Source organism: Oncorhynchus masou, chromosome 3, assembly GCF_036934945.1.
Source record: "Oncorhynchus masou masou isolate Uvic2021 chromosome 3, UVic_Omas_1.1, whole genome shotgun sequence".
NCBI lineage: Eukaryota > Metazoa > Chordata > Actinopteri > Salmoniformes > Salmonidae > Oncorhynchus > Oncorhynchus masou.
The window spans coordinates 16,626,876-16,647,309 of NC_088214.1; the positions used below are offsets into that span (position 1 = coordinate 16,626,876).

At 43.6% G+C, this 20,434-nt stretch overlaps 1 protein-coding gene across 1 annotated transcript in view; it reads right to left on the reverse strand.

Moving 5' to 3' along the window:
* Window positions 1-19,293, reverse strand: part of LOC135507815 (capping protein, Arp2/3 and myosin-I linker protein 3-like) — a 52,106-nt gene extending 32,813 nt beyond the window's left edge. The window contains 5 exon segments of the mRNA XM_064927489.1: window positions 1,868-1,989; window positions 2,238-2,297; window positions 2,755-2,805; window positions 17,564-17,658; window positions 19,236-19,293. Coding sequence (XP_064783561.1) covers window positions 1,868-1,989; window positions 2,238-2,297; window positions 2,755-2,805; window positions 17,564-17,658; window positions 19,236-19,293 — 386 coding nt within the window.
* Window positions 19,294-20,434: the final 1,141 nt, after the last annotated feature.

Here is a 20,434-nt window from a genome sequence, read left to right on the forward strand (position 1 = left end):
AGGTCTTCACACTGGGGCAGTCCCACATCATGTGACCAGGACGTTCACACACAGGAGGAGGCCCACATCATGTGACCAGGAGGTCTTCACACCCCACATCATGTGGGCAGTCCCACATCATGTGACCAGGAGGTCTTCACACTGGGGCAGTCCCACATCATGTGACCAGGAGGTCATCACACTGGGGCAGTCCCACATCATGTGACCAGGAGGTCTTCACACTGGGGCAGTCCCACATCATGTGACCAGGAGGTCTTCAGGTCTTCACACTGTGGCAGTCCCACATCATGTGACCAGGACGTTCACACACAGGAGGAGGCCCACATCATGTGACCAGGAGGTCTTCACACCGGGGCAGTCCCACATCATGTGACCAGGAGGTCTTCACACTGGGGCAGTCCCACATCATGTGACCAGGAGGTCTTCACACTGGGGTAGTCCCACATCATGTGACCAGGAGGTCTTCACACTGGGGCAGTCCCACATCATGTGACCAGGAGGTCTTCACACTGGGGCAGTCCCACATCATGTGACCAGGAGGTCTTCACACTGGGGCAGTCCCACATCATGTAACCAGGAGGTCTTCACACTGGGGCAGTCAGACATCATGTAACCAGGAGGTCTTCACACCGGGGCAGTCCCACATCGTGTGACCAGAAGGTCTTCACACCGGGGCAGTCCCACATCATGTGACCAGAAGGTCTTCACACCGGGGCAGTCCCACATCGTGTGACCAGAAGGTCTTCACACCGGGGCAGTCCCACATCATGTGACCAGAAGGTCTTCACACCGGGGCAGTCCCACATCATGTGACCAGAAGGTCTTCACACCGGGGCAGTCCCACATCATGTGACCAGAAGGTCTTCACACCGGGGCAGTCCCACATCATGTGACCAGAAGGTCTTCACACCGGGGCAGTCCCACATCATGTGACCAGAAGGTCTTCACACCGGGGCAGTCCCACATCATGTGACCAGAAGGTCTTAACACCGGGGCAGTCCCACATCATGTGACCAGAAGGTCTTAACACCGGGGCAGTCCCACATCATGTGACCAGAAGGTCTTCACACCGGGGCAGTCCCACATCATGTCCCACATCACGTTTGCGGAGTCAAATAAAATCGGTGAATTCATTTATAGTGTATAGGTTGATTATTAACATTTCGGAGAACACTGAGACATAGTTCCAGACTCTTTTCCAATCTGTATTTTGTTTGTAGTCTTTAACATCTGTATTCCATACCGTAACTATTCACATTGGGTTACAGAGGTCACTCTTCTTACAGACAACATAGCAAGGTCGGTAGTACGAGGGGACATTAAGTCATAAGTAGGACCCTGTTGGGAACTAACTTCTAAACTTGAAATATGAAATATCCTTATTCATATTAGAATTGAGGGTATGGAAATCTACCGAGTGCAGAAAGTACATTCTATCAGAACATGTTATTGTTAAATCTCAGATATCCTATGGAGAGGAGAAGAGCCGCAGTCTGGTTTCAGTCAACAGGTAAGGTAGGACAGCCGTGAGTTGGGGAGGGGTGAAGAATTTGGGTCGAGGTCAGGTCAGATGAAGTGAGAAAGAACAGGCATCACTAAAGTCCTGTCTAGCAACATATGTATTGGCTGTCCAGATGTGCATAGGAGGAAGGTATAAATAGATGTGTTTGTGTAAATATGTTTTTGTCTTATATGCAGCTGTGTGACCCAGTTGGTGAATAAACTTAGTTTGAGCTTTGAGTCGTCTGTAAGTTTACTCTGTTCATTTAGAATCTAACAACCCAGAGTTTCTTCTTTTCAGGTCACATGGTCCAGAAAAACTCTCGGCCCTTGCTATGAGTAATAAAATAAAACAAGGTAGACTTACGCATACATAGAGTTGTTGAATATTCTTGAGAGGGCATAGTTGACATGGTTCATCATATGATCAAGGTGGTCTTGTGACTGCAGTCTCAAGGAGTGGGTCGACTTGTCTGTGTCTATTACAACCTGAAAGGGGGAGTTGACATCATTGAGATGAGACTTCAGTAACCAAACACTTAACCAGAGTAAAGGAAATTATCATTTCAGAAGACAAAAATCAGCATAGCTGAAACAAATTTATCCTGATTAACAAACAATCTTGGGAATATAGTTGTGACTGAAACCTTTGAAGAGTTTTGATAAACAAATACAGTATTTATGGAAAAAGTGAAATGAGGCAGATGGTTGGTTTAGGGAATACAATAGTTTCTCACCTGATGATCTGGATAAGTGTTCATTGCCCGAATCTCCAGGAAGTTGAAAGTAACCTCCATCTGAAATGCGATTGATAGTTGTTATAGTGGTCAATATGACCAAATTCCCTTTACTGACATATTATTTTGATAATCTTCCTCACAAGCATCACCATCCTCACAAGCATCACCATCCTCACAAGCATCACCATCCTCACAAGCATCACCATCCTCACAAGCTTCACCATCCTCACAAGCTTCACCATCCTCACAAGCTTCACCATCCTCACAAGCTTCACCATCCTCACAAGCTTCACCATCCTCACAAGCATCACCATCCTCACAAGCATCACCATCCTCACAAGCATCACCATCCTCACAAGCATCACCATCCTCACAAGCATCACCATCCTCACAAGCATCACCATCCTCACAAGCATCACCATCCTCACAAGCTTCACCATCCTCACAAGCATCATCATACTCATTATACATTAAAAAACACTATTAGTCTATTAAAAGTCAAATGGTGAAATACCTTGGAGGGGACTTTGACAGCAAATAGAAAGAGTCGCCATGTTGCCAGAACCTGAAAAGAAAACAAGATGTATTTAGCTGTCAGCCGGAAAGAAATACAAATAAAACATCGCAACAAATAAAGCATTAACACCAATAAAGAGGATCTGATCACTCAAACATCACACTACTCTGTCATGTCTAGACATTACTTCCTAGGGTTATTTTTAAAAACATTGATGGTGACATTTCATTACTTAACATAGTTATTTTCAAATAGATTTTAGTGTCAATGTGTCATAGCTTGAATTGATTTAGGAGTAGGGAGTTGAGGAGACAGGGGGAAACAGGAGAAAAGGACGAAGAGTCCATTTCATCCAGAGCAGGGGATTATCAAATCAAATCATCACTTAGTGGTTGGTGGGAGTGAAAGTGTGCATATATTCAACGTTCCGTCTGCAGAAGTAATTTATCATTCATAATTCAAACTACAAATTAGCATACTCCATCCACGCCTTTATTACACACACCCTGCCTCACTCCCTACATCCCTAAGTCTATACTTCTTTGCCCTCTCCTTCCTAAGTTTAAACCCAATTCCAGTTGGTTCTCCTTTCTTTAACACCTCTCCTCTCTTGCCCCCTGCCATCACTCCATTTACCTCTCCATCACCATGGAAATATGTTCAGTATTCCATCGGCCTATCTTCTTAATCTTCCCATCTCACCAGTCACCTTTCTGTGTATTGTGCCCTCCCTCCCTGGCCCCGCTGACCCCCGCTCACTCCCCTTTCTTATTCGCTAGGAGATTTCAATTCTTTTTCTGCTCTGTTGCTTTCAATTCCTCAAGGCCTCTCTGTGCTGAATTGTTAATGGAACCCCACCGGGGAGAGAAAGGGAGACGAGGAGAGAAAGGGAGAGGGAGGGCGAAAGAGAGAGGAGGAGAGAAAGGGAGGGAGGGCGAAAGAGAGAGGAGGAGAGAAAGGGAGAGGGAGGGCGAAAGAGAGAGGAGGAGAGAAAGGGAGATGGAGGGCGAAAGAGAGAGGAGGAGAGAAAGGGAGAGGAGGAGAGAAAGGGAGAGGGAGGGCGAAAGAGAGAGGAGGAGAGAAAGGGAGAGGGAGGGCGAAAGAGAGGGGAGGAGAGAAAGGGAGAGGGAGGGCGAAAGAGAGGAGGAGGAGAGAAAGGGAGAGGGAGGGCGAAAGAGAGAGGAGGAGAGAAAGGGAGAGGGAGGGCGAAAGAGAGAGGAGGAGAGAAAGGGAGAGGGAGGGCGAAAGAGAGAGGAGGAGAGAAAGGGAGATGGAGGGCGAAAGAGAGAGGAGGAGAGAAAGGGAGAGGGAGGGCGAAAGAGAGAGGAGGAGAGAAAGGGAGAGGAGGAGAGAAAGGGAGAGGAGGAGAGAAAGGGAGAGGAGGAGAGAAAGGGAGAGGGAGGGCGAAAGAGAGGAGGAGAGAAAGAGAGAGGGAGGGCGAAAGAGAGAGGGAGGGCGAAAGAGAAAGGGGAGAGGGTGGGCGAAAGAGAGAGGAGGAGAGAAAGGGAGAGGGTGAAAGAGAGGAGGAGAGAAAGGGAAAGGGTGAAAGAGAGAGAAGGAGAGAAAGGGAGAGGAGGAGAGAAAGGGAGAGGGAGGGTGAAAGAGAGAGGAGGAGAGAAAGGGAGAGGAGGAGAGAAAGGGAGAGGAGGAGAGAAAGGGAGAGGAGGAGAGAAAGGGAGAGGAGGAGAGAAAGGGAGAGGAGGAGAGAAAGGGAGACGGAGGGCGAAAGAGAGAGAGAGATGGCGGCACCAGATTTCCCATGAATAAAGTCCTCAGATTGAGCATCTCTTCACCCTATTCTTAGCTAAGTTAGCACGTTGGCAGTGGATCAAGTTGTATCTGATGAGACGGCCAGGCAGCCAGGAAGCAGACCCAGAGGTCTGTCAGAGGAGAGACAGGCAGCCTCACCAAACCGCTTTGAAACAAGGCCTTCTGAGAGCCCTTATTACAGAGATTGTTACTCATGTCAGAATGCTCTGACAAGTGTGGAAAACCCGGTTATATAAACCTGATCAGAGAACAGCGGAGGAGGAGAGAACACTGTGATGATGACTGAACCGCTCAGCGGGAGAGGGACCGGGGGAGAAAAAGAGACAGAGATGCAGATCTCTCATCAAAGCCTTTGTCAGACACAAAAGATCAGCGCATAAACATGGGCATCAATAATGTAGGCCTTATGGTGGGCTTTGATTTGATTGACTGGGAGGTTGAACACAGCCCGCCATGGATTTCGCCTGCTCACATATCATTCAACATCTATTGAGATATCATTATTAAAACAAATCAATGGATTGGTTTTGGTGTTTGTTTAGAAAATATATGTCAATCAAGATCAGGGTAAACATTTTGGGTATAAAAATCAATGTTCCCTCTAAGCTGTGGACGTGTGAGGATGTGCACTTCCTTCAATACTGCAGCGCAGAAGACATGCCATTCCAGAGACTGGAGAACTTCACTGAGTTCCACCCAGTCGTTTGCACTATATAGATTGCTTTTTCAAGTGAATGTGCTTTTCAGTGCAGATCAGAGCGCGGATTAGAGCGTGTGCACATTTGTTGATATTCTTTGTGAGCTATTAGCCCGGTTATATTTAAGTATAGGACAGCAATGGGGAGAACCTGCTTCCTACAAGAGCACAAAATCTGTAGGCTACATTTCAAGCTGTCTTTGAAAAGCCAGTCAGGTAAAAAGCTTGTCTTAATTAAAGGGGCAATGTTGTATTTTGAGACAGACTTGAATATGCAAATAAGCCAATAGACGGAGGGGTTGCCTACAATGTCTAATTCTCTGTATGGTAATAATGAATTTTATTTTGTCAAGTGGTTTCTTGCATCATACAACACAATACAATTTACATTAACTTATTTGGCCCATAGTGTTACAGACCAAGTAAAACAATGTCAAGCCCTTAACATAAAAACATTTTTAAAAGTCTCATGCAATGTAGGCCTGCATTGAACACCACATATAGGCTACTGTAGGCTATATCATAGAAATCAAAAGCTATTTCACGTGAAAATGTTATGTGATTTGCTCCATTGGTTATGTTGGTAGGCCTACATTATGCTCCAACAGCCACAATAACCTATTGGCTACTCTCTGAAACTGTGTTCACAGTAAATTCTCACAATGTTCAAGTTACCGCTCACAATACTTAAAATTTGCTCAGTGCCTCCCCAAAATGAGGGAACAATGATTAGAATGTAATATGAGCATTGGGGAAATAAAAAAACATGTTCCAACAAGACTTTATGAATGACTGCCAATAGAAGGCCATCTGTTGTGACCTATCCATTAAGGCTTGGGATGGAATAGTCCCTTCTGATTCTGTGTACATTATTCAAAAAGCAGGATTGCCATTTTCTGACCCAGGTGTGTGGAATTTGCACTTGATTTCAGATCCCCCACACCATACGCCATATTAACAACTCATTTGTTTTGTACTTTCAAGGTATGCAGAAGTGAAAATCTGGTTTAGTGGACCTAATCAGAGACAGCGGTCAGAGCAGACTTTAGGAAACAACTGTCCAATCGCAACCTTGGAGAGAGGGAAAAGATAACGTTGCCCTACTGCCTGTGAAATCTCATCAGTGCTCTCAGACATATAGAGGACTTTCCTAGCAGCTCTGATATGACCAATCAGAATCCTAATAGCCCAGAGGAGAGGACTTTAACCGAGCTGGATAAGTGCTGTTGGTACCCCTTACCAGGTCCAGCAGTCACCCATAACCCACCTCACCATTGCAGGGCAGAACATCCCTTTATCATCTATAATCTCTAATCTGGGCGTTAAACTGAACTCCTCTCTGACCTTCGTTGATCACATCAAACATCTGTGCAAAGCGTCATTCTTTCACCGTAAAAGGAAAATTCTACCCAAAAACTGTTTTGGTATTTGTTTCATTCGTCCATTGTTGATTTAGTCACAAAATATGTTTTGTATGCCGGGGTCTCCTCAAGGCTGGACTACTGCAATGCCATCTTCACCAGGATCCCTGGCAGGAGTCTCCGGAAGATCCATTACATTCAGAACGGCGCTGCCAGGATCCTGATTACATTGGTTCACTACAGTATTTTAGCAAACACTTATCTAGAGTGACTTAGAGGAACAATCTGGGTTAAGTGCCTTGCTCAAGGACACAGCGACACATTTTTCACCATGTCGGCTCAGGGATTTGAACAAACAACCTTTCGGTTACAAGGTAGGCTACCTGTCGCCTCCTGATAAGAGTGTGTAAACATCAAGAAATCACCCCCGTCCTGGCATTTCTGCACTGGTTCCCCATCTCAGAATCGAGTTCAAAACCACCCTGCTGACATTCCAGTGCATCCATTTCAGTGCACCCATTCCCCACCCACAACCTCAGATTGAGCAATAGGCTGCTCCTCCATGCCCCCAGGACCAAGCTTTGCTCCATGGGGGATCAGGCTTTCTGGTTGACCTGAATGCACCACAGAACCTAGGCTCCTTTAAAAATGGCATAAAAAGCCTGTTATAGCGGTGTTCCTTGTTGTCCTTGTCCCTTGTAGCGTCAGCTTGTTATGGGTCAGTAGCCCTGACTAGTTGTTTCCTTTCTCTACATCTTGTTCTAATTTAATGTACTCACTGTAGCATTGAGATATTATTTTTCATTGAAAAAACTGTGTTATAAATTCACTGTATTATTAATAGAATTTTTGTTGTGCTGCAATGTGTCACTTTGAGCGACCCGACCAAATTCACACAGAAAGATCTGTCATTCTAATTGAAAGCAAGACTAAGAAGTGGTAGATCTGTTCTATGTGCGCTATTTCTATGCTTCCCATTCTTAAGTTTCGTTTTAACGTCTTTTAGTTTCGGTTTTGTATACCAGCTTCAATCAGCTGAAAAGACAATATTTTTGGTTATTGAAAATATATTGCAGTGTGGTTTAAATGGTACAATGATTCTCTGCTCTGCTTGTTTTGTCACCTACTGTATACTGAAATTAGGCGAACTGTTAGAATTTTTGCAACCAGGAAATGGCAGAGCGATTTCCGCATATTACACCTTAAACTACATGTAGTTGAACTAGTAATTTAACTACATTTTGCAGTAGCTTGGTAGTAGTTTAACTAAATTACAATAATGGTAGTGTTTTTAGACTATTACGGAAACTACTTCAGTTTATTTTAGTAAATACTTTAAGACTTATTTTTCTTAACTGCATTGTTGGTTAAGGGTTTGTAAGTAAGCATTTCACTGTCAGGAATACATGTTGTATTCAGCATATGTGACAAATGCCATTTGATTTGATTTGAAAATATGGGTGAAGTAGGCAAGAACTTTCTATTTTTGGCTTCAGACCAGCCTAGTTTTCACTTGAAACAAGCTTACACACTGTTAACATCCGACTCCAGAGTGAACGGTTCTTTCAAAATGTATTTATAAAGCCCTTTATACATCAGCAGATGTCACGAAGTGCTTACAGAAACCCAGCCAAAACCCCCAAACAGCAAGCAATGCAGATGTAGAAGCACAGTGGCTGGTAAAAACTCCCCAGAAAAGGCAGGAACCTAGGAAGATGTCTAGAGAGGAACCAGGCTGTGATGGGTGGCCAGTCATCATACGGCTGTGCCAGGTGGAGATAATAAAGAGTGCAAGGCCAGATCGTTCTTCAAGATGTTCAAACATTCAACGATGACCAGCAGGGTCAAATAATAAATCAGTGGTTGTAGAGGGTGCAACAGGTCAGCACCTCAGGAGTAAATGTCAGTTGGCTTTCATCGTCAAGCATTCAGAGGTTGAGAGAGCAGGTGTGTGTGTGTATATATATATATATGTATGTAAATAAGTGAGAGAGGGAGAGTCAAAACAGCATGTCCAAGACAAGGTAGCACATCCGGTGAACAGGTCAGGGTTCCATAGCCACAGGCAGAACAGTTGAAACTGGAGCAGCAGCAGCATGACCAGGTGGACTGCGGACAGCCAGGAGTTTGTCATCCATTTGATTGTATTGGTTACCTTTAAACTTGTGGGGGTTGTAGAGCAAAATAGAAAACACAATCATGTCCGTGAGTGTCTCCTTTCCATAGAATATTCATAACAGCATGCAGGCCAAACAGTTGGGATGCTAAATTTTTCGGGATGTCTCATGGCCTGACAAACACCGCTGTATTTGGGCCACGTTCCATCAGAAGGCCAACATAGTCGGATGGGGTGGATTGAGACAAAGCCCATACAAAAAAATTTAAACTGACAGATTTTGATGGTGATTTTTTATTATGTTACTTAGATTGACACACGGGTGCATCAATAGACTTAAGTAAACTATATTTTCTTAAAGAGCAACTTCCCCTAAAAACAACTATTCCCTTTGAAAAAAAACAACAGTTTTTGGCATCAAAATGAGTCAGAATCATTTATTCTAGTGTCAAAATACTGCAAAGTGTAAATAAGATCATTTTGGTCATAAAGTCAGTCTTGTCTAAAGCAGAGTTTGGAACCTCAGTGCGTCACAACGAGTAAATTAAGGATGGGTATGAATGACAATTGTCAACAAATCATACACCATTTTGAAAAACTCCACGTGCAAATCACCCCTCCGCTTCTCTTCATTGAATGGGGTTCTGTTGTTTAATCGTCCCAACGTGGTCAAAGGAGCATGGCCGTTTTAGACTGAAAAGCCAGCCAACTGGATTGCATGCCCTGCCAATGGACCATATGTGAAATAGGTGCATTGGTCCCCAGTGGTGGTGAGTATACCTGTAGCTAGACCATGTATATTTTGATCATGGGGGCGGCAGGGTAGCCTAGTGGTTAGAGCGTTGGACTAGTAACCGGAAGGTTGCAAGTTCAAACCCCTGAGCTGACAAGGTACAAATCTGTCATTCTGCCCCTGAACAGGCAGTTGACCCACTGTTCCCAGGCCGTCATTGAAAATAAGAATTTGTTCTTAACTGACTTGCCTGGTTAAATTAAAATATTTTGATCATCATTACCATTGCTAGCTAAAGTTAGCTAGCAAGCTACTCTAACTAGCCTACCTCAATACAAATCACATTGTCACATGCGCCGAATACAAAACAGGTGTAGACCTTACAGTGAAATGCTTACTTACAAGCCCTTAACCAACAATGCAGTTAAGAAAAAAAACAAGTGTTAAGTATTTACTAAATAAACTGAAGTAAAACAATAAACTATAAAAATAAAGAGCAACAATAAAATAACAGTAACGAGGCTATATACAGGGGGTACTTTTCACTATGTTAATTATGTTAGTATTGTGGAGTAACTACAATGTTGTTGATCCATCAGTTTATCACAGCCATTAAACTCTAACTGTTTAAAAGTCACCATTGGCCTCATGGTGAAATCCCTGAGCGGTTTCCTTCCTCTCTGGTAACAGAGTTAGGAAGGACGCCTGTATCTTTGTAGTGACTGGGTGTAAAGAGACACCATCCAAAGTGCAATTAATAACTTCACCATGCTCAAAGGGATTTTCAATGCACATTTTTACTTCCTGAATTGATTTAGGCTTGCCATAAAAAAAGGGATTGAATACTTATTGACTCAAGACATTTCAGCTTTTCATTTATTAATTTGTAAAAAACAAACATGTAAAACATTTCACTTTGACATAATGGGTTAGTGTATAGGCCAGTGAATTGTTTTACAATTTTAATTATCCATTTAAATCACAACATTTGGAAAAAGTAAAAGGAATGTGAACACTTTCTGAAGGCACTGTATATGTAAGATATCATCTATCCCTAACTGCCCTAATAGAACAGTGACTATGTGTGTGTGTGTGTTTGTGTGTGTGTGTGTTCACAGATGCAGAGAGACCAGGCACTCAACACAGACACAATGAGGGGATCACTACTAATATAGTACAGCTGTCTAGTAATAGCAACACCCTTTTTTCAGTGATGAACTCTACCTCAACTGCTTATTTCTACAGATTGACGGGAGATGCTTTAGCCAGACGGCAGCCTGGGTCATTTGATGGGTAGACCATCACTTGGGTAGGTTTGAGCCGACCTGTTCAAATTCTTCAAGAGATATATATACACACACACACAATATAGGTTTGAGTGTCAGATCCCTAACTGCCATTCGTAACAGAACAGTGACTGTGTAGATGTGTTCACAGCAACATGTTTGGAGCCAGCGCATGGAGACTTGCAAGAGGATGTGATGAAGTCCAGACTGACTTGGTAAGGATGTTTTTGAATGGAAAGATACCTGGCAGTCGACATTAAAATGTTAGACAACTTTTCCGTGTGATTGAATCTAAATGGTATCAGTATGTGGGGAGGGAGAAACCCTTTGTATTCTGCACCAGGATCAGGGGTCCCCTGTTGCATACAGGACACCACACAGGAAGGTAGGACCACTGACACGTTTGTCAAGGTAGCCTTACTACCACCAGACAAAACGCCGATAGGCTTAGTATCTGGGAATGGCAATGAAAGGTGCACATTATTATATTAGGAGAACACTGCTTCTATGGTATTATGTAAATGGTTGTTTATTCTACATGGACCTGTTAATACATTTGAAAGTTATTAAAACACTTAGTTTAGAATGTCTACATAAATTCAGCAATTGCATTCTCAAATCAAATTTTATTTGTCACATACACATGGTTAGCAGATGTTAATGCGAGTGTAGCGAAATGCTTGTGCTTCTAGTTCCGACGATGCAGTAATAGCTAACAATTTCACAACTAATTTATACATACAAGTGTAAAGGAATGAATAAGAAGATGTACATAAAAATATAAATGTATGAGCGATGGTCGAACGGCATAGGCAAGATGCAGTAGATGGTATAGAGTACAGTATATACACATATGAGATGAGTAGTTTAGGGTATGTAAACATTGTATAAAGTGCCATTGTTTAAAGTGACACATTTATTACATCCAATGTTTTATTATTAAAGTGGCTAGAGATTTGAGTCAGTATGTTGGCAGCAGCCACTCAATGTTAGTGACGGCTGTTTAACAGTCTGATGGCCTTGAGATAGAAGCTGTTTTTCAGTCTCTCTGTCCCAGCTTTGATGCACCTGTACTGACCTTGTCTTCTGGATGATAGCGGGGTGAACAGGTAGTGGCTCAGGTGGTTGTTGTCCTTGATGATCTTTTTGGCCTGTGACAGCGGGTGGTGTAGGTGTCCTGGAGGGCAGGTAGTTTGCCCCTGGTGATGCATTGGGCAGATTCCTCCACCCTCTGAAGAGCCCCGTAGTAGCGGGTGGCGCAGTTGCCATATCAGGCGATGATACAGCCCGACAGGATGCTCTCAATTGTGCATCTGTAAAAGTTTGAGGGTTTTAGATGCCAAGCCAAATTTCTTCAGCGCCCCGAGGTTGAAGAGGCGCAGTTGCACCTTCTTCACCACACTGTCTGTGTGGGTGGACCATTTCAGTCTGTCAGAAATGTGTACGCTGAGGAAATTGAAGCTTTCCACCTTCTCCACTGTAGTCCTGTCGATGTGGATAGGAGGGTGCTCCCTCTGCGGTTTCCTGAAGTCCACAATCATTGCCTTCATTTTGTTGATGTTGAGTGAGAGGTTATGTTCCTGGCACCACACTCCCAGGGCCCTCACCTCCTCCTTGTAGGCTGTCTTGTCATTGTTGGTAATCAGGCCTACTACTGTTATGTCATCTGCAAACTTGATTGAGTTGGAGGTGTGCGTGGTCATGTAGTCATGGGTGTACAGGGAGTACAGGAGAGGGCTGAGCATGCACCCTTGTGGGGCCCCTGTGTTAAGGATCAGCGAAGTGGAGGTGTTGTTTCCTACCTTCACCACCTGGGGGTCAGCCCGTCAGGAAATTCAGGACCCAGTTGCACAGGGCGGGGTTGAGACGCAGAGCCCCAAGCTTATTGATGAACTTGGAGGGTACTATGCTGTTGAATGCTGAGCTATAGTCAAAGAACAGCATTCTTACATAGGTATTCCTCTTGTCCAGATGGGATAAGGCAGTGCGATGGCATCGTCTGTGGATCTATTGGGGCGGTAAGCAAATTGAAGTGGGTCTAGGGTGTCAGGTAAGGTAGAGGTGATGTGATCCTTGACTAGTCTCTCAAAAGCACTTCATGATGACAGAAGTGAGTGCTACATGGCGATAGTCATTTAGTCTAGTTACCTTTGCTTTCTTGGGTACAGGAACAATGGTGGACATCTTTAAGCATGTGGGGTCAGCAGACTGGGACAGGGATTGATTGAATATGTTGGTAAACACTCCAGTCAGCTGGTCTGCGCCTGCTGAGGACGCGGCTGGGGATGCCGTCTGGGCCGAGTGCAGCTTAGCGTCTTCCATTGAGAAGTCATTGGTTCCTTGGTAAACTTTTCAGAGTAGCTTCCCTAACACTGCGTAGAACATGCCTCATGAGCTTAGGTCAACTGTCGTACCCCATCAGAACCCAAAATATAAGCTTCTAAAAGTTTGTTCACTAACTGTATAGCCTCAAGGTGGTTAAAACTATATTTTTTGAGGAATGAGTTACTCTTCCAGGCCCATCCCTCAGCTTTTAACCAAAACTGAGTCAGGGCAACGACTTTGTTCTCATTTAAATTAATGATCTAGCTATAACCTGGCTGTCTGAGACATACAGGGAGAATTTTAAAGTGATGGGGGCTACAGAGGTGCCCTTCCAGCAATAATTGCACAAAGTCAAGAGCTCTCAGTTCAAAGAGCCAGGCAGAGCCAGTGTGGGTATGTGTGGAGGGAGCAGGGCAGGGAGGGAAGGGGCTGGCTTATGTTAATCATAAGCCATTAAGCTTTGGGCCGGCCCTTCAAAACGGAACCTGCCATTCAAAAGCTGTCTCTGAGCAGCAAAGCGTCACAACTCTGCCTCCGGGAGACTGAGAAGTCAGAGTGTGAGAGTTCTGGCCACTGATCTGGGATCCCATCTCTCTGGCTCTGCCGAAGACAACTTAAGGACGTGCACACACACAATCCTCAAGAGACATTCTGCTTTTACCCAGGTGAACCCAGCATCAAAAAGGACAAAAACTTCAATCTTCCATGGCAGAGAGCCTGACAGAGTGAGGCCACAGCTGCCCCAGGTCCTGCTCTATAAGCAGCCTTTAAATAAGACAGAGAGAGATAAATAGAGGCGGCAAATGAGGGAGAAAATGCACAGCTTAAAAAAATAAAAACATCTTGGTGCAGATTTTGCTCACACAAAAGGCTGCACAACTCTAAATCAAAGAAACGTGCAACTCAACCCTGTGGAACCTCGAAGGGCTATGGGAGAGGGAGAGAGGAGGGAGAAATAGGATGCGGCCGCTGTCAGAACAGAAGCCCTCCAGATAAGAGCACTCAAATCTTAGCAAGCTGTACCCTATGGGAGAACAGAGAGAAGGTCAACAGTCACAATACATATGCCTTCCCAACGGGTACGTACAGAGACCAATAAATCTCTCTCCATAGACAGAGTCATATCCCTATAATAAGACGTCTATCATCAGATCAATCCTACCACCATTAGATGCCTGCCGTCTAGAGACAGTACGGCATACCTCAACAGGTACTCAAACAATGATGTGCATCTGCCAATTCATTAGGATGTGCTAATAGATATAGAAACATGGTATTCTGCAGTGTTTAAGAGAAACAGTCATCTTTCGCTCCTGCAGTTGAATTTCTCCACATGTAGCCTAATCTCTCATGGAAGTGGACAGATCCCGCTTGGTAGCTACAGGAGAAGAGACATCTAATCTCATGATGACGACTGAAAAGGAATGTGGAAATCTAGGTAGAGCCAAAACATCCCAATGCGTTTGGGGTGTCACACTAGCAATCACAGCCCAGAACTCGGGCCATTATTAGTGTGGATAGAGGGAGCGGGGAACCATTGGAGGGTGAAATGGAGCGACAGATTAAGATAACTAATGGACGCCAACGGGGCGACAAAAAGGCAGCAAAACATCAGACTTCTCCCTCTCCTCTCATCACCCCTTTTCTCCTGGTGCCCCCCTCGACTCCCATCACCCCTCCTCTCGGTCTTTGAAGATGTTTTGTTCCCTCTGTGTGTGTATGTTCCAGTTTGTATGTGCATGACAGGGTGTGTCTGGGAGCATGTTGGTACTCTTTGTAGCATTGCCTTTGGCACAGTAAGGATGTCTTGCTGAGCATACCATGTGTCTGAATGAAACGCACTAGGAGGGTGAGAATGGTTGTGTGTGTGTGTGTGGCACAGCATGATGGCTGGTACAGTACACAGACAGCTGGATGCCAGCACGGCCCCAGAGAGAGAAAGGGCATAAAGAGGAAGAAACAGTGAGAAAGACTGGACGGAGGGACAAACAGTAGATTCTCTGTAGTAGAGGTCGACCAATTAATCGGAATGGCCGGTTAATTAGGTCCGATTTCAAGTTCATAACAATCGGAAATTAGTATTTTTTGGGCACCGATTTGCCAATTTTTTAAAATTGGTTTATAAACACCTTTATTTAACTAGGCAAGTCAGTTAAGAACACATTCTTACTTTCAATGACGGCCTAGGAATGGTGGGTTAACTGCCTCGTTCGGGGTAGTATGACAGATTTTCACCTTGTCAGCTCGGGGGATCCAATCTTGCAACCTTACAGTTAACTAGTCCAACGCAATAACGACCTGCCTCTCTCATTCCACTCCACAAGGAGACTGCCTGTTACGCAAATGCAGTAAGCCAAGGTAAGTTGCTAGCTAGCATTAAACTTATAAAAACAATCATAATCACTAGTTAACTACACATGGTTGATGATATTATAGATATTCTCTAGCGTGTCCTGCGTTGCATATAATCTGACTGAGCATACAAGCATACAAGTATCTAAGTTTCTGACTGAGCGGTGGTAGGCAGAAGCAGGCGCGTAAACATTCATTCAAACAGCACTTTCGTGCGTTTTGCCAGCAGCTCTTCGTTGTGCGTCAAGCATTGCGCTGTTTATGACTTCAAGCCTATCAACTCCCGAGATGAGGCTGGTGTAACCGAAGTGAAATGGCTAACTAGTTAGCGCGCGCTAATAGCGTTTCAAACGTCACTTGCTCTGAACCTTCTAGTAGTTGCTCTGCATGGGTAACGCTGCTTCGATGGTGGCTGTTGTCGTTGTGTTGCTGATTCGAGCGAGGAGAGGGACGGCAGCTCTACTGTTACACTGGCAATACTAAAGTGACTATAAGAACATCCAATAGTCAAAGGTTAATTTTTAATGAAATAAATGGTATAGAGGAAAGAGTCCTATAATAACTACAACCTAAAACTTCTTACCTGGGAATATCGAAGACTCATGTTAAAAGGAACCACCAGCTTTCATATGTTCTCATGTTCTGAGCAAGGAACTGAAATGTTAGCTTTCTTACATGGCACATATTGCACTTTCACCTCCAAGACTTTGTTTTTGCATTATTTAAACCAAATTGAACATGTTTCATTATTTACTTGAGGCTAAATTGATTTTATTTATGTATTAAGTTAAAATAAGTGTTCATTCAGTGTCATTGTAATTGTTATTATTACAAATACATGTAAAAAAATAAAATAAAAATTGTCCGATTAATCAGTATCGGCCTTTTGGTACTCCAATAAATCGGTATCAGAGTTGAAAAAGCATAATCGGTCGACCTCTACTCTGTAGTACATACTCTGTAGTACATATTCAACAACCAGCTTCCTACATGCATGCCTGTGTGTTTAATATACAGTACACTTTGTTCCAAAATCTTTGTCCATTAACAAACTTTTACATATGCACAACACACATATATGCCTGGTTCTACTGTATTTACTTGCCATCATGTCATAAGTATTTTGAGAAGTTGTATCAGTAAAACCCATTTAGACTAACATTCTCATAAGGCCTAATTGAGTTCTGCCAAATAAAGGAGGGAAGGAGAAAAGCAAGAGAGTAGAGGGGGAAGGGTGACGGGAGCGTAATAGAGATGGACAGAGAGGGAAACAAAGACTAGTCAGACAAAAATAGAGGGGGGAGTGGTAATGACAGCTAGTGAGATAGAGGTAGAAAGGAAAGAACTGCACAAATGAGAAGGGGGGGTGAAGGAATGAGAAAGTGGGGGAGAACAAGAATAACAGAGACAAAGACAGAAAATTCTCAAATCTCGTGTGCCTTCTCTCCAGCACCAGTTAAGTCAGCAGGCAAAGGAAGTGAGCTCATGGCCTCTTCACTCATTTACCACCCTTTTGCCCAGTGTGTGTCATTAGTAACTGATACGGGTGACTAATTGAAGTCTCAATTGCAACGGTGTGTATTGGCTTGCACAAGCTGCTGGGACACCTCTCAGTACACCTACACAACCAGTGGCATGGACACACACACCTCTGGCGTTGGAGGCACACTGCCACTTTTAATAAAGGTTGAAAAGATGGACTCAATTACGCCATGGTGTCCAGTTGGCTCCTTACGCCTTGATCACACCAACATTGCGCAAAATAGTATGCAGCATCATTTTAATGTGTGCAACAGAAGTTCAACATGAACCTTCTGCCACCATTTGTGACAAGCATTCTATGCACACAGTTTGAAGCATACCTTCGATAAGTCCAAAGTATTCACCACATAGAACACACTGCAACTGCCCCTGCAAAGCAATGCAAACGCAGTGTTCCATTGGAACTGAATTTACTTCTGGTGAACCAAAATGCAATGACGCGGTCAGTGTGAGCGAGGTGTTAGGGAGTGTGTGGACCCAAACATTTTTAGATTATTATTATTTTTTTACATTTAGCTTTAAAAATGGATTGAAATGTAATTGAAAGTTTGAAATGCACTGCATTGACTTGAGGTATAAAGTACCGAATTCTGCCAGTAGAGTTTGATGGTGAAGGGGCCTCACCAGTATCCGGTCCTCTGATTTGCCGTTCTTGGTGTCCTGCTTCACAGCTCGCACAAATTTGATGGATTGTTTATCAGTGAGCCTCCTGATGCTCTCTGTGGATAGAAGGCATCAAAGAAAAGTCAATCCTGCAGGTAAATTATTCTCACAAACTCTTATACACAACATTACAAACACACCACCTTGTCACACAACAAGAGGAAACAAAACCACAAAACTGATTTTATATTTATCCCGAGGGAGGGAACTGTTATGATTGTGAATAGTGGAGGTAAGGGACAACAAGACAGAGCGACATGTCAGAGAGAAAAATGTAATATGAAAGAAGTCTTAGCAAATAGTTGATATATCGTCATAATATTTCTAAAACTGTCATATCCAAAAGAAACCCTAAGCAATCAAACACACACATCCTTCTCAAACCCAGTCAGAATCTACCCAGTCTCCCACTGGATCTCCCACTGGATAGACCCAGTCTCCCACTGGATAGCAATATTCTTCATTCTCACTTGTCACATTCAATCACATTCATGAACCCGGGTCTTCCCAATACTCACATAACCCGAGAGCTTTACAAGCAGAGAAGTGGGGGATGGGGATAGAAGGAGAGATGAGAAGGATCAGAGAAAGACCAGCAGAGAGTTAATGCAGCTGTAATCAACGTTAATCTCAGTCAAATCCAATCACTTAAAGCCCTTAACACTGGGCATTCCCACAGACGGCCGGACACAGCATATGCTGCACCACCATTAGAGAGCGAAGTAGGGAATGGGAGAGAGAGAGATGGGAGAGGAGGAGTTAAAACCCTGCCTTGATTGTCTAATGGAATGGACCTGCTCAACACACAACCCTTCCTTCCTCACTCCCTGTACTTCTAGCTGTGACTGATCATTAAAACAGAGATGCAGGTGGAGGGGGGACAGAAACAAACAAGGGATTAATTTGCCATCACAATAATTAACAGTGAGAGACCAATGGGGTCAGTCGATGTGTGTGTGTCAGACAATTCCATTGTGTTAGCATGTGTGACCAATGTGAATGTGATTGTGCTTGTCATAAGTGTGTATAAATGTAACTCTCCCTGCCGCTCTGTGTGTTATAAGCAGTATTGTGCTGAGCGCTGCACACCATCAGGGAACTATAGACTAGCTCATCAGTGGAGGGGACCAGCCCCTCAATGCAGAAACTTACGCTTCACACAAAAATGCTTATTCGTAGAGACCCCCCCCCCCTCCCCACACACACACACACACACACTTCAAAGCACTCACAGACGCACGCACAATGGCCATACCCACAAAGCGCAGGCAAGAATTTGCAGAAATGCACACAAACCAAATCGCTGCTGAACGAAATGGGGATGAATGAACCGTTTACAGTATGATTGTTTATCGTATCAGGTTATCGTTCTCGAAGTAGGATTACACAGCCATTAGCCTGCCCTATGAGTGCATGTCATTTACCTGCGGCAGCGGCACTAACGCTTAAGATCACACAAGCGCAAATAGATGCCAAAGAGTGACATTTTCAATAAAATAACCATTCGAATTCATAAGAGCCATAAGCTGCGTAACATGCGTACTAATTACATACTGCCAAATAAACGCGGTCTGTCAGCTACAGCATGTATCGAGTTTGACAGGGATTTTTAAAAGAGCAGTTTTGAGTTTACCTGTAATTTCCCTACTGACGTTAATGAAAACTGCAGCGGTGGACTCTTTAGAGGCCATAGTGCGCTCCGACTCCTGCTCCCCTCTTCTCTTCTCTTCACTCACTCGCCCTCTCTCCGCTTCTTATAATCAAGGGACGCTAATGCGTTTCCACTGGCAATCCGAGAGTAGCGCTGGCGACTCCAGAGAGAGAGATGCGTCAGTTATTTTTTAAAGGTCCAATGCAGCCCTTTTTTTTATCTCAATATCAAATAATTTCTGGGTAACAATTATTACCTTACTGTGATTGTTTTAATTTCGCAAGCAAGAATTGTGCTCGTACTGTCTGGGAGTGGTCTACGTGGGGAGGGGAAAACTGAAAACGTATTGGCAAAGAAGTTTGGATGCCCTTCCTGATTGGTCAATTAACAAATGTATCCCCTGGTGATGTCAGGCCAAAACTCCATCTCACCAAAACAGGCTGAAATTTCAGACCATCTTTTCAAACTAGCTCTTACACTTAAAGGGCATTATCATCTTTTTCACAATGTCACAGTATTATTCCAACCTCATAGTGTGGAAATATATATAAAACACAGGAAATCACGTTTTTGACTGCACTGGACCTTTATTCAAGAAAAGGATAATGATGGCGATCTCGAGTCTCCACATTCTCAATACTAATACTAATGACATTGATACAATGATAATTATAATAATTATTACCTTAATTAATAATGACTATTTTGCTTCATTAGACCAAAAACTATTGGCTTATTTTATTAATATATATTTTTTTAGCCTAACGTAGAGCTAGGCCTTGCTCCCATGGTCACCCTTGGCCATGAAGCCTATTTCTTGTACATGAGCTGGATGATTGCCAACAAGTAAGCTATTGTACCATATGGTAATACATTTAGAGGTGAAAACTGGAGAGGCATTGAGGCAAGTATGTTGAGACTGTTTCAAGGGCAAGCCAGGTTCTGGCCATTCAGTTATCTGTATTGGAATCAATATTTTTGAAGATGTGGATGCCTTCATGTAACATAACAACATATTACAATGCATCAATCTTCACAGTATGGTACAGACATGAGTTTTGTTAAGCACAAATCCATTCAGTTTTCAGACACTACCCCTCCCTTTGTACTCTTGATAGGATTGGCAAAGGGGAGTTCAAAGGGCTCGAGAGGCCAGGTTGGATCAAGCAGTAAATAAATCC